At 33.9% G+C, this 15,030-nt stretch overlaps 1 protein-coding gene across 1 annotated transcript; it reads right to left on the reverse strand.

The window, feature by feature from the left end:
• Window positions 1–11,065: 11,065 nt before the first annotated feature.
• On the reverse strand, window positions 11,066–14,151 carry LOC110105304 (cyclin-D4-1). The gene is made up of 6 exons (XM_020834745.2): window positions 13,612–14,151; window positions 13,020–13,106; window positions 12,783–12,881; window positions 12,496–12,697; window positions 12,283–12,407; window positions 11,066–11,918 (listed from the first exon to the last, which is right to left on the reverse strand). The coding sequence occupies exons 1-6, from the start codon at window positions 13,927–13,929 to the stop codon at window positions 11,700–11,702; spliced, it is 1,050 nt and encodes a 349-aa protein (XP_020690404.1). The 5' UTR covers window positions 13,930–14,151; the 3' UTR covers window positions 11,066–11,699.
• Between the last annotated feature and the right edge of the window lie 879 nt (window positions 14,152–15,030).

A 15,030-nucleotide genomic window follows, 5' to 3' on the forward strand; every position in this document is an offset into this window, starting at 1 on the left:
AGAAATTCTTCCAATACCTGAATCTCTGGAAGGATTAGAATCACCCTTTTGCAATGCTCCCAGCATAACCAAAAAGCCCCTTATGTCCACGAATTTCAGTCCCAACTAATCCACCATCCTATTGAAAATAAAGTTATAGGTAGCTCCACTATCCACCAGTACAACCACCTCCTAATGCTTAATCTTCCCCTTAACCTTCATGTTTTGGTTCGGTGTGAACCCGACCATTGAGTTAAGGGATACTTGTGCAACATTTAAGTGTAAGTGATCATCATCCTCCTCTGTAGTATCTTCGTTCTCATCACAATTAGGACTTATAACGAATAGCCCTTACAACGGTGGGCTGGAGAAAACTTCTCATCATATCTAAATCATAAACCCTTAGCCCTCTTATCATGAATTTTTGACTCAGTCAAACTTCTTAAAGTCCCTCCTTGGTCATACTCCCTAACCTTTATTCCTCAGGGCTTCCATCTGAATAGACATTGTTTGCACCTTTGGTGCTAGAAATGTTGTGGCTGTGCGATAGGAGACTCCCGAACTATTACTACGGCTACTCTCCAAAGAGTTCTTCTCCTCCACCAGCTGGGTTAACTTCATAACATTCCCTAAGCCACGTGTCTTAGTACTTAAACATCTGCTCGAATATCAGGGATGAGCCCCTTTATAAAATTCCCCTCTAACATAGTCTCTGAAAACCTTCCAAATTAGCTTGAGAAGTACTCAAACTTCACCCGATATTCTATTATCATCCCCTCCTACACTAGAGTAAAGAACTGTTCATAGAAGTCTCCTTCCTGACTAGTTTGAAAACATTCTAGTAGACAGTCTTTGAACTCCCTCCATGATCGGATAGGATCTCGCAAGTCTCTCCATTGGTACCATGATAGAGCCTTCCTCTCTAGACATAGAGCAGTTGTGATAAGTTTTTCATTTTCTCTCAACCCATTTACAATAAAATATCGCTCAACCCGAAAATCCACCCGTGAGTATTTTCTCTTTCAAAAATCGGCATTTTCAACTTTCTTAACCCAGGATCACCACCGCCTCAATTGCTTCTTACTCCTCCAATATAACGGTATATGTGATCCCTCCATGCTTCCCTTTCCACCAAATCAACTATCTGATCTTCATCATCCGAATTTCTTCGCTGCCCATACCCTTCACAGGTTCCCCTCCTTGGAAGTAGCTCCAAAGATGGCATCTCCTCCTCTTATCTCAAAATTTCCACCTCACGATCCCCCCTCATCATCCCTATATTAGGGTTTTCCCCACTTCTCTGTTCGGTCAACGATGCCCTTATCTCTGATGATGTTGTCTTAGCTAGAAACTATAACATCATTTTCATCATCTCTTCCAAATTCAAAAATCTACCCTCAATTGATGAAATTCACACTCTGAATTCATATTTCAGATTTCCAACTTCTTCATCAAGCCTCTCCTCCAACACATAAACCTTCTTAGTTTCCATAGGTCTCAAAAATGATGCTCTGATACCAATTTGATAGGAATATGATATCCACACAATAATAAGAAAAAATACCAAAAAAAACAATAACAAGAGAAAACACAATAGAAATCAATGAGAAAGAATGATAAAATGGACTAATTTTTTTAATATCTGTACCAAACCAAGATACAAGTTAATTTACTATTTGAAAGGTAAATCGACATTCCACAAACCCTAGGCGCTGCTAGGAACAACTCGAAAGAAAATTACTATAAAATACAAAATCATATAACGAAAATAAAACCACTTAATTAATCCTAAATAAATTTCCTAATTCACTCCCAAATCTGAATTCAAATCAATCCTCTTTCCCTAATGAAAACTTCCTAATTCCCTCCTAATTTTGATTTTCTATAATAAGTAATTAAAGGTAGAATTGATCCCCTTTGAGCCTCCCTACCTTCTTGTCTGCTGCCCACACTAGCGAGGCCCGCATGGCTCCTCCATCTGCCAGCTAGACCGCCCACGCTTGAGCAACATCTTTTTTGCTTGCTCAAAAGAGGAAAAGCAAGAAGGTAATGAGTCATTTTGGCTTTTGGAGAAAAGAAAAGAAAAGAAAATTGAGGAGAAAATCTCCTTCTATGCCTTAGAGAGAATCAGATCAAAAAAATCAACTCCAAAAAATAACAAATTACTTTTTCATTTGAGAATAGAAAAGACAATGAGGCAGCCTGGACTTTGATTTCGAGATAAAAAAAGTAGAAAGTGGCGATGGGCTTGGATTTTTTTTCTCTCAAAAGATAGAGAAAGAGGGAGCTGCATTCCACTTGTGCAAAGGAAAATGTTCTTCCTTTGAAAGCCAAAAGGCACAAATTACTTTTGTCCTCTAGCCATTAACTGAACAAGCCAAAAATATTTTATGAAAGTAGGAAAATGGGCTCTTACAAAAAAAAAAGTAGCTGCTTTGGAACTTTAATTTAGAAAGAGCTTTAAGCAACTCAATTTTTGAAATGTGAAAAAAAAAGTGAGTTTTTCAAAATAACTTTTGAATAGAATTAGAGATTATTATAATATGAGAAATAAAAGAAATTTATAAAATTTGTTTTTGAGATGTGATTTGATCAGCCTTTTGTTTAAAGAAAGTAAAAATAAAAATAACAATTAATTAGAAGTGATAATATAGAATTTAAATATATATATATATATATATAGTTTTAACATATTATTTTAATGTTAGTATGTCATTGATTATTTCATATTTTTAATTAATTTAATGGTTAATTCTAAGCTTTACACATCAAAATGCCTTGATGCTTGTGCCTCGCCTTTACGAAAAGAAAACACATCAATACCCTTTTGCACAATTTCAAACATTACTATAAAATGAGTATAAAATAAAAGAATAACTACTCATCTTTTTAATATAAACATGTTTCCTAACAATAAATAAGATTCAATTGCATTTTTAGAGAAAATTAGTAGCCACCATAATTATCAATGGTGAATAGTGTATCATAGTACAAAAATTCCCATGGAGCCATAATGCATAGCGCAAAGCGCAACACGCACTATTTTAAATATAATGTAAAATATTTAATAAAATGAATATAAAAGCGCAACACCCTATAGTATTTTAACATCAAATATGTCACTCATATTTCCTTTCTACCACTCATATATTTCATTTCTACCACTCATATTTGATATGAAAATGAATTATGGGTGGTATGTATATAATATTAAAGTTTTAGGTGTTAAATTTATAAATAGAGTAGTATATGGTGGTATGTATGTAAATCTCCCTTTAGTTAAACATAAGAGTTGTTAGAGCCTGCTATTCACGCAAGATTTGACATATTTAAGGATTTCTCCCTGTTACAAATCTTAAATCACAAACCAATCATCAAACTTTTTATAAATATTTAACAAGACTTATTGCCATGCTAAACGGATTTCAAATTGTAATACTCTTAAGATATATTCAATCTGATTATACAAGATTTATTCATCCTACATGAGTTAAATCCAACTTGTAACCAAAAGCACAATCAAGTATTAACTATTAAGATAAAGGAATTTTCATCTCTTCAAGTACCCGGCAATACTGAAACAGTTGAAAGCAAGTTAAGATTCTAACCATAGGTGGCGGTGATTCCATTCTCATGCTTCAATGCTCAAAATCTCGTCCACTTAGCTTCTAGGCGCACCATTACTACTCTACCTTCCCTCAGTTTTGTATCTTCTCCAGACAGCCACAAGAGATTCAGAAAATAAGAACAAGATAAAGAAAACGAGGCAATTGGAAGTTCTGGGAGAAGTTAAAGAAGAGACCTTTTCTTAAGCTCTAGCCAATGGCTTCACCTCGTTTCAATGGAAGAAAACCTTGGTCCCATATATCGGAAGAAAGAAGACCTAGAAAATATGTAGAAAGAGCTCAGAGAGAAGGAACCCTAGTTACAGAATAAACATGGAATAGAAGTTAATGGAAACCACTTTCCGGTAAACATTAGTGGAGGGCTCAGCCACCGCATACTTCTGCTCAAAATCCGGAACTATAGCAAGGCTTCAATGCTGAATTTCAAAATCGCTCAGCAAATAACGTGCTCAATACAGCTAAACCCTAAAAAATGTCGAAGCCTGACACAACTATTTACAGAGAGCAGCAATGATAAATCCGATTTGGCGCAGAAAAGAAGTAGATAACAATAAAAAATAGATCTTTTCATCCAATATTCTAATAAACTGGAATTCATTTAACTTACACTGGTAAATGTCTAAGAAGAAAACCCTAGACGCTCGAACCAATATTGAAGACAAGAGGATCGGCAATGGCAAGGGGAGCAAAACAAAAATCAGTCATTTTGGAGGGAATTGCAGAAGAATGAGATTAATTTGCATGTTCTCGCATTAAAAGGTTGGATTTGAGGTATGTTTAACAAAATAATGTAAGCAATATATCCTTACTTGGAGCAAAGGAAGCAATAACAAATTCTTTACACAATTAACTCTAATTTTTTTTTAATTACCTTTAATTATATCATCATAATAGCTAATAATTGCATATTTTGCTAAAGCATTTTTATATAATTAAAGTGCAAGTTTTTTTTCGCAATAGAATTGGAGTATATTTAGATCAACTTTCTCATTGTATTATTTTTAAGATTGTTGCCATACATCCATTTGGCTAATATTTTTTTAATATTTTTTCATAATTTCTTATGCTAAGAATTTGCTTATGAGAATCAGGTCTCCTAAAGTATGATAATTCTATAAGAAAGCTACTACATAATATACCACACCAAAGTATATGAAAATAAAACTATAAAATAAAAAATATATGATATAAATGAAATATATAAACAAGATAGAAAAATTCAAGTAGACAAACTAATAAGAGTTGACACAAATATAAAAATAAAAATAGAAAATATAACTAACAAAAATAATGAAGTACAGAAAGATTAGGCAAATGGATATTGAAAGTGGCAAATGTAGACCGTAAGCTATATTACTTGGCTATGAAATTTATCATTTCATTAGGTTTATGAGGCCTCCTCGATACAGCGACCACAAATCAAGAATAGTGTATATCATGCTTTAGATTTATGAGGGCTTGTACCCTAAATGTTGTTATAAGTCCCACTATGAGTAGCCCTTTGTAGTTAGAACTCAAAATTTAAAAATAGGAAGGCCCTCCTCCTGTAATGTGCTCTATTATGGTTTTTTTCTCACAAAGCTTTTCCTTCATCACAGCCCTTTTCGTGGCCTCAGGTGTCCCTTCTCGGCTCAAGGAAGTTTCTTGGCCATAATCACTGTGTTGTCCATAATTTTTGGATTCTATTTTGGTTGGTTTTGTCATCGTTGTCAATTTTTGGTCGATGGAAGGCAAATGCTTGGTAGATCCTGATTTTTTTGCTGGCAAAACCTCTTCTATGCCATTTTGTGATGCATTACCTAGTAGTTCTTCTTCTTTGTTTTTCTCGGACCTCAAAATCTCTTATGATCATGGGATGACCTCATTGTGGATTTCGAAAGATGACATTCTGGCTCTCGTGGCTCCTTTTGAGTTCACTTTGGTCGGCAAATTTTCTTCTCGTAGACCTATGCTTGAGGCTATTCAAAATGTTTTTTCAACCTCAAGATCAATGGTGAATTTTCGGTTACCGTTCTAAATCCTACGCATGTGTTAATCAAACTTGTTAACGACTTGGACTACTATCGTGTATTTTCTCAACGCTCATATTTTGTGAACAACTGCTTCATGAAAGTGTTTAAGTGGACTCCTACATTTGATTTTGAGATTGAATCGCCCATTATTCCTACATGGGTTTCATTTCCTAATGAACCCGTTTATTTTTACCTAGAATTCTTTATGCGCTTGGTTCCATATTTGGTTGCCCTCTTAAAATTAATCATGACATACACTGGCTTTAGGCCTTCAGTTGCGCTTGTCCTTGTGGAATTAAATGTTACCAAAAATTTTCTAGATAAGGTGTGGGTTGGTCCGGATAACTTGGTTTATATTCAATCGGTGGTTATGGAGGCATTTCCCTCTTATTGTTATCATTTAAAGTCTTTAGGGTACTCGAAATTAGAATGTAATATCCTTCATCGCCATTCGGCTAAATCCCCTACTATTTTGAATAACATGGATGAAATAATTCCTATAGTTTTTGAGCAGGTTAGTGATTCACTTGTGGCCGATGCTAATGGTCATCGGCTTGTTTCTGAGGTGGGACATTTGGTGGTGCCTGATCTGGGTGTTGCTGATGTCCCCTTCAGGAGCTATGGTTATTTTGGACCCTCCTATGGCTTATCTAGAGGGGCCTCCTATCCATACAGGTTGCTCCCTGGTTTTCTTACCTAATATTGTTGAGAAGTCCCTTAATGGTTTTGGTTCTGGTGATAATCAGGTGGAGGTTTTGTTGGGTCAATGTGAAGTTAATAAGGTGATGGTTGTTGGATCCTCTAAGTTGGGTATTACATCTAAAACTTCTCCTTTAAATGTTTGGATACAACATTGAATGCGCTTAAGCATGCACACTTTGTTGATGTACCGATCTCTCTAATTTCAAATGATGCGTTGAAAGCTCATGTGGCTAGATAGTTGATAGGCTCCTCTATTGATCATTCTGATTGGATTGATGTATCCTCTAATAGTGGGGGAGGGTGGGGGTTATTTTGGATGATACGCTTGACAAGTTTCATGAATTATTCAGGCGGGTCATTTTGTTGATAAAACTTTCTCCCGTGGTGGTGGTAGGCGTCGTAGAAGAAAATCCAAATAAAAAAAGCTTCAAGCTTTTTTTTCTATTTGGGTGATTCCATTCGCGTTTGGTTTTGGATATTGGCTTTCCTTTTTTTTGGTTGTTTGGTGTTTTGGTTGGCTTTTGTTGGTTTGGATAGTGGTATTGGGGGTTTGTATGGCCCGGGCAATGATGAGGCAGTTTTTTTCTCTTCATCTTGACGGCTTGGCTTGTTGTGAGTATTTGTATTATGCCTGGTGGCCTTGCTTTGGGATATGAGGTTATGCTTGTCCAATTTTTGACTTCATTGGTGTGGCTTGATGTTGTTTTCTTCCTCCGGATAGCCCCTTCCTATGGTTTTGGTGGTTGCAGAAAAATCGCCATTACCTGAGCCTGGATGGCTTATATCCTAGTGTCTTCATTTATGTCTATTGTTTCAACGTGGCTATTTTGTCATATATGTGTTGCTTTGTTCGTTGTTGGACTTGCTTTTATCTTTCCTTTATTGTTGAAATAAATTCTTGTTTTAGGTTAAAAAAAAAAAGAAAAATGGTTAGCCCTTTGTAGTTATTTTGGAATATAAGTCCCTTCAATATAAATTAACGCATTTATATTCTCTATGTATTATTAGTCTAATTTAAGTGTCTCCTCTAATTGTTGTGTAGTGAAATCCCATTTATGTATTGTTTGTTAATAAATATAATCTTATGGTATTATGAGCTAAGTCTAGGCAACTTTCTCATTTATTTGAAAAGTTATAAGGCCCCAAAAATTACATTCCTTTCAAATTTATAAGATCTAAAACTATCATATCTTTTAATGCATTTTGAATCCTTTTATTTTAACTTACCTCAATTCATAGAGATATTTTACCCAATCCAAACTCATATTGACCTTTTTTTTTTACTTCTTACAAAGATTATCTTTTCCATTTGAATATCCTAAAACTTGATCTTTGACTAACTATCATTATTCTATCTTATGACATTGCATGCAAGTAAAGCTCCTTAAATGAGCATTTTTTTAGGAATCTTATATGGGATGCAATTAACTGTTGGAGTTTGCTCTTGAGATATATACACTTTGTTTTCCTTCTAAAGATTCATATGAGGGATTTGGGTTAGTATATTCACTTTTCATTCTAACCACTGTTGAATTTGAAATGCTTGATCAAAGAAGTATGTTGGTGAAGAATAAGTGGCAACTAAGCATTAAATGCAACATGAATTTCATAGTTAATTGAAATATCATAAGCAATCATGTATTTTCTTACTCAAATTAATTCATCTATTTATATATTTAATGGACCACTTTGCTATTCATTATTCAATTAGTGTGATGAGGCTATTAAAATCAAGGGATTAATTGTCATCTTTTATTGAGAGTACTACACATGTGAGTGATTAATTTTTTTTTTCCAACAAATTAAACATCAATTTATTCTCCCTCAATTTTTTTTTGTGAGTAAATATACTTTTTCTATAAAAGACTAAGTGGTTGTTTGGTTGCTAAAAAAGGAATTTAGTGTAAAATGAATGATATATAAAATAAATACAGTGTAAAATGAATACTTTGGAGTTCTTTGAATGAGTCAAAAATAAATGTATGTATGTGTGTGTAGGTTTAAAGTTGCGGTGGTGGCAGGCTGTGGTTTGTGGTGGTCGGTGGCAAGTGGTGGCCTACGGCTGTGGCCATCAACTATGAGTCTGTGGTGATTGATAGTGGGTGGTGGCAGTCGATGGTGGTGGAAGAAGGCGGGTTGCGGTGGTTAAGCGAGCTTGTTTACAGTTTAAATAGTTCTCGCTCAAAACTGGACGACTTTAGTTTACCTTAAGAATGAACTAAAATGATTTACACTATATTTACTTTAATTTACTTTTTCTTCCAAGAAAACACCAATATTTTTAAAACCTTTGCATTTGAAATACTTTACACCCATTTTACTTCCAACTAAACAACCCATAAGCAAGGAGCATATGAAAACTTCTAGTTGCTACTTAGATTTCTTATGTGTTAAATGTTGTAATAGACAAGATGTTTGTGATTTTTATTTGTGATTGTAATTTTAAAATTTGAATTTTGGCTTTTGAAATATTGGAGGAATCACATGAAGGAAATGTTTGATTGAAAATAAATGAGCTTGTTTGTTAAAAAAAAAAAGTCAAATTTTAAGTAGTTGGCTATCCTCCTTATTGAGAGAGGTGGTTACACTTTTCCAAGAGATGTACAACTATACCTTAGCACCTCTACAAGTGGGGCTAGTGGGCCAACACTAACTTCTTCCTCTATTTAATTTTATTTCAATTTCAAGAATTTGAAAACCTCTATAAATATTGTAAAATGAAAATATGTTGTTGTGTTGCAAAAAATGAATTTTTATCCAAGAAGAGGCTTGTTGGATAGCTCTTATATGATGAGGTTTGATGATTTCTTCAACCTTATTATTTTGATGGGTAGCTAGCCTATCTTAATACCATTTTAAATTTTCTTCTTTTTACTATAGAATCTTTCCATCCTCATTCCCACACCATTTCATAGCCCTTTTCCTTCAAATCCTCCACAAAATCTCTCATAAAGCAGAATGCCATAATAAGACTGAATCTAACCTAATTGGATTCTAACCTCCATTTGACCCCTTATAATTTAACGAAAATCTCCAGAATTATTCTTAAGAAATTCTTCATCAATTTCATGTATCTTCAAGTCCTCGAATGTCCACCTTCTAAAGTCCTAAAAGCTAAAACACCAATTATCAAAATACAGCCATAATTTTAACATTCCTATATTTCATCCTTCCATTCCAGCCCTTCCAATGGCTTAAGCATCAACCCTAACACATTTTGAAACCATCCAAAGACCAACATGGCAAAACACCAAAGGTTAAAACTCTTGATGTTGCCAACATCATCATCAATGTCTATATTTTAAAAAGTGTGACATTTTTAAACTTGGTTTCTTACTGTTTTCTAAAATAACTTTTTTGTACAAAAAATTCTTGAAAAGAACAAAAAAGTAGTGCTCAAAAGTTAGCCCAAACGAAGTTAATCCTCAATAATTCATAAAATATTCATAACCCCTCCCTATCATTCATTTCCCATTATGACACCCATTCATAAAGGTATAGAATGTCTTTACAATAAATAGGTGAGAATTTTTTTTAATCACAAATTATATTATTTGTTAAAATAATTAAATTAAAAAATTCTCAAAATTTGAATCGGCATTCACTAATTTAATTATTTTCACATATTTTTTTGTTTTTTTTTTAAATCTTTTCACACATATATATGTATTTATACATGTAATATATACTATTATTGAAAATGTCAAATACTGAATAAAATTCAGAGAGAAGGTTCTCAACCAATCTTTACAATAATTTCATTCAATTTTTTTATTCTTACTGTAAACAATATTATAACTACATTATATAAATTATATTTATTCAATTAAACAAAACAATTGACATCCCTATCAAGTTTTCTATTTTTTATCTTCATAACTACCAATAACTCTACATATATTGCATATCATCCAACTTCTAAGGGATATTTATTCAATAGAGAGAACCTAAGAGAAATTATAGGTAGGCTCCAAAGGGGAATGGATCAGGATAAAGCTAAGGTTGGGCCCACCCAATGTTACCAGACCTAAAGAAATCAGTAAAGCTAGCTCTCTCTCTCTCTCTCACTTGACCTAGCCACAGAAATTTCCTTGAAGTAACAGGTCTCATTCAAGAGCTGGAAAGCCTGTAAAAGGTTTGTGGAGAAGACCTTGGTAGAGAAACAGTAGCCCACATCAAGCCCTAGTAAAGTGAACTAAATAAGGCCTTTAAAAAAGAAAGCTTAAATAGGAAAGGGTGAGAGTTTTGGCATAAAATTTTCATATTAAATTGCTTAAACTTAAGAGCCAATTAAGCTCACATGTTGGACTAATCAAGATTAGATCAATTTTTAGCTTAAATTCAATTCATATCAAAGTTAATGATCCTTGCCTAGATCGGTTCGAGATCATCAAATCAAGCCTATCTTAAGTCAAACTTAGATTAGCTTGGCTTGGCTTGAGATCAAATTAATGCTTCATTTGAGACGGCTTTCTTCTTGCTTCTTAAAACAATATTTTAGTACAAAAAAAAAAAAAAAAACTAAAAAACTCTTTAAGAAGCAGTAAAAAAGCCATCCCAAACGAAATCTAAATGATTTTGAGAAAATTCTAAGCCAAGGTATGGCAGCTCAAGCTCAAATCATTAACAAATCTGTTCCTAATAGAAATGATCAGACCTTCCTAAAGAAACTTCAGTTCCATAAGGAAAGAAACAATATTCCAATTTGACACCACCCTTGGTGAGTAAATATACTAAGAGCCCACATGAGAAGAAACCACAAGAAAATGGAACATATAGTAAGATCAAATTCTTAGAACTAGTTACATGAAACTATAAACGCCAAGGGACATGGCTTCAAATGCCTCTGAAAATAGAACCCAAAATTTATACAGTTCGTTGTCCCTTAGTATGACAGGGGTAGTAGATACCAGACAATAGAATGCTATCAAAAGCACAAGAGAAGCTGGAAAACACACATAATGCAGCAAATTCTTCCATATCAGTTATATGCAACTGATATAAGTTTCCATATTTACTGTTTTCTTTGCTGTTGTCTGTCTGCCTTTCTTGTCTAGTTCAGGTAGTCACTTTATAATGATTATGGCATGAAATAATGGTCCAATATATATGATTATTTCTCTCTTCTTCTTTTCTTTTTTCTTTATTTATTTTTTTTAATTTTTGGCTCTCCCTTTGTGTTACACTTACTCAGTCATGCCTTGCCCAACACCAAAAACTCTCAGTAACCAAACAACTGAGAGGTCAAAAGTACTTCTGCCTCATTAATCTTCTCTAATCTCTACTAATATTTTGGCCATACCAAAAAGTTTCTCTAGCCAAAGAAGAAAGAGCTCAAAAAGTACTAATGCCTCTTTAAAATTGTCAGGAGAAATCTTCTCTACAATGATTCAGATAGGTTGTTCAGCTTCCTCTTCTTTGCTGCTGGAGAATTATTCTGAGAGTTTTCCTGTGGAGTAACGGTTTCATCACTCTTGTAGCTCAAGCATTTAGCATCCAATACTCCAACTGGGCTCTGTGGCACTGATGGGACTGGCAGAGGATTATCCTCCAGGATTCTAATATCGTGTATTGCTTCATAACAATGTATAACTTTCTCCTGCAAGCAATACTCAAATCCAAATCGGAATCAAAAGAAATCTGCCAAACTTACTCAAAAGATAAATGGAAACTAAGGGTTCGTTTGGGACAGCTTTCTTATTGCTTTTTACAGCAAAATTTCAGTACAAAAATTTTAATTTTTATACTAGAAAGCTGCTTTAAAAAGCCGCAAGAAAGCTGTCCCAAACAAAACCTAAAACTGTATTTGAATATTAGGAATTTGAGTACATGAAAATCAGAAATATTGGTTCAAAAGCTGGTTGTAGATTCATAATCAACTCATAAATTGTAGGGATTCTTTTCATTTTCACTAACATCCATCAATCCTAACAAAAAGCCTAAGTTTAATGCAATTCATTTACCTTCTTAACATAATTGCAACAACAACTCAAAGCCTTTTCAATGTCTACCATTTCTTCACCACCCAATGCAGTCATTACAACTGCAGCAGCAACCTCTGAAGGTCTGAATTCCAAAATTCCAATTCCTGCACTTATGATATCACGTATCAATTACAAAAGCATCCAACTCTTATTTCCTTAACTTTCTCAAGGAACAAATTTTCTGAAACCAACCTCTAATTGCTTTCAAAATTAGATCCACGCACTGGCTGAGCTCGAATGCTTCTGACAAATTTCTATCATTAAACTTGTTGAGGAAGTACTCGATGAACGAGAAAGGTGTCACAGATAGCATCCGCCATTTGAGCGTGCTAAGTACCAATAGCTCCATCCTTTGTATAGTCTTTGCCTCAAATACATATTTGGCATTGCCTATCTATTGCATCTTGCAACATGAACCGTTTAGAAAAAACAAGGTAATAAGAAATTAAAATGACAAGCTTTGATTCATGAATCCTCACCTGTAAATCCAGAGATAGAGGAACTTCAGTTTCTTCCATCTTCGCAGCCAAAGATAAACAGGCCACAGCTAGCAATTGGGTCATCCAAGCTTTCCCTTTCTACATATAAAGATCAAAGGGAAAAAAATTAATGAAATTTAACTGATTAATCGAATATAAACATCACTACAAATCAAAAGTACACATTGTAGGCTAAGCTGCATTAAAATACCAGTAAATGGTTAGCAAAATTCTTACAGGGAGTTCATAGGTCGAGAGAAACCGGTCAAGATAATTTACAGATAGATAGGCACTAAGAGGTCCAAAGCTGTAATAGGCATGAACCTGCACATTTCAGTGCAATTTCCCATTAATCAAACCCAGATAAGCAAGAATATTAGGAGAGCAACAAAAGCAGATGAATAAACAAAAGAGAAAATAAAATCTTTCTGCTTATCAGAACTGGTTGATGGAAAAGGAAATAAAGCACATACAGAGCAACAGTTCTAAAGTTAAAGCAAGACAAACAATTCATATATCAGCATCAAAACAAAAGGCATATGGCATCAAAGAACAAATTCATTGAAAAGCCAGCACAGCAAAATCGCAAAAAGAAACTAAAAATATGTGATTCACAGCAGAAATTAATCAAAAAAAGAAACAGTTAACAACTTTATGCTATTTATGAATGGAAAAGTGGATGAAACTGCATCTAAAGCATTCAAGATTAAACTCATTAATCCCCTCCAACTCCTCCTCCAAAAACTCTATTGGTGAAACTCTAATCAAGCAAGAAAAAAATTTATTGTCCAAATCCAGCAGTTTAATCAAGAATAAAGTAAGGAGGCACCTTCCAAATCCAATCAACAGCATCCATTCTTACAGACATGTCCAATGCCCCACTGATCAATCTCTTGGCATAATCTCTTGTTGGGAGATGTTCAGATTCCTTCTCCATCAACAAAAACAAGCATTCCTCAGACTGCAATGGGAAAACCTTGAAGGAATCTCGGAAAAAAGCAGTCTTTTGGTCCAAAATCTTCCCAAGTCCACTCCCATGAACTTTTCCATTTATGGCCAGCTCTTCATCATCATCAAATCCCAGGATGCTACTGTTGTCCTCAGGGCATAGGAGGATGGAAGAACCATAGTGATAAATAACTCCCATTGCAGTCAGATCAGAGCTCTGTGAAGTGTTAGAGATAGAGATGAACTCTCTTCTCCTTGCTTCTCCTCAAGTGTTGTCACCTGTCATGGAGAAGTCCAAAGGGAAAGCTTCCCCATTTTGTGTGTGCTCAGTGACTTGGAAAAAGGAGAAGGGAGAAGAAGAGAGGAAGAGAGAGAAACTACTGTTGCATAGAGGAAGGGAGAAGTATAAGATGGATGGATGGATGGATGGTGAGAGTATTTAGGGCAAGTGAGAGGTTGAAAAAGGAGGTAAAAAATAATTAATTAACAGTAATAATTTTGGTTCATTGGTCTGACCAAAAAATGATGATATTTTTTTTTTTTTGGAGGAAGGAGATTATCAGCATATGATAAGCTGTGCCAGAGTTGATTTGAGGCCAGGGAAGTAGTAAATTGCATATCTAACCTTTGCATTCCATTTTGCAATATTAATGATAAATTAAATACTTAATCATACTTATCTCTTCTTATATATAGTCATTAACATTATAAATATCTCTTCTTTGTTTTTAAAAATTGCACTTAACAAACTCTAGGTTAATGGATTAGTATTAACATGTTGTGTAATATATTACAATAAAGAAAATAAATATAATTTTAGAAAATAAATTATTTGATATATAATGTAATATTTTACACATGGAAGGCAAATGTAATTTATGGAAATACACATAGATATGTATAATATTGATTATTTATATGAGAGATAATCATAATGAATTCAAAATTTTAATATAAACTTAATGAGTGCAAAATATTTTTTTAGTGTACTTTCATTAAAAATGTATGAGTTTTGGGTGAAACTCTTTGAGTTCCTTCGAATATATCACTGAAACTCTTAAATGTTTGCTCTTGAAAAAGTTTGATATTCTTTCATAAGTTGATACAAGCTTGACTTTCACTCCTAAAAAAGCCCAATTAACTATTTTATTTTATTTTTTCTTCTTTGTATTCTCCTTAAATCCTTTTTAGATCAATAATTTTGCATTATCATAAGACTTGTCTTTTTAGACAAAATGAATGAAGCATTGGTGCATGAATATTGATCTCTTCACCTATCAAGCCATTGCATGTCCAAAAG

Source organism: Dendrobium catenatum, unplaced genomic scaffold (assembly GCF_001605985.2).
Source record: "Dendrobium catenatum unplaced genomic scaffold, ASM160598v2 fragScaff_scaffold_653, whole genome shotgun sequence".
In the NCBI taxonomy this organism is placed as follows: domain Eukaryota; kingdom Viridiplantae; phylum Streptophyta; class Magnoliopsida; order Asparagales; family Orchidaceae; genus Dendrobium; species Dendrobium catenatum.

Excerpts from the sequence above, each read along its gene's own strand:
- LOC110105304 (XM_020834745.2), bottom strand. The coding sequence starts at position 13,929 with ATGGGAGTTATTTATCACTATGGTTCTTCCATCCTCCTATGCCCTGAG. Across the intron at positions 13,107-13,611 it reads CTGTTGATTGGATTTGGAAG|GTTCATGCCTATTACAGCTT; the intron begins GTGCCTCCTTAC and ends TGAAATGTGCAG. Across the intron at positions 12,408-12,495 it reads AATTTTGAAAGCAATTAGAG|GAATTGGAATTTTGGAATTC; the intron begins GTTGGTTTCAGA and ends TCATAAGTGCAG.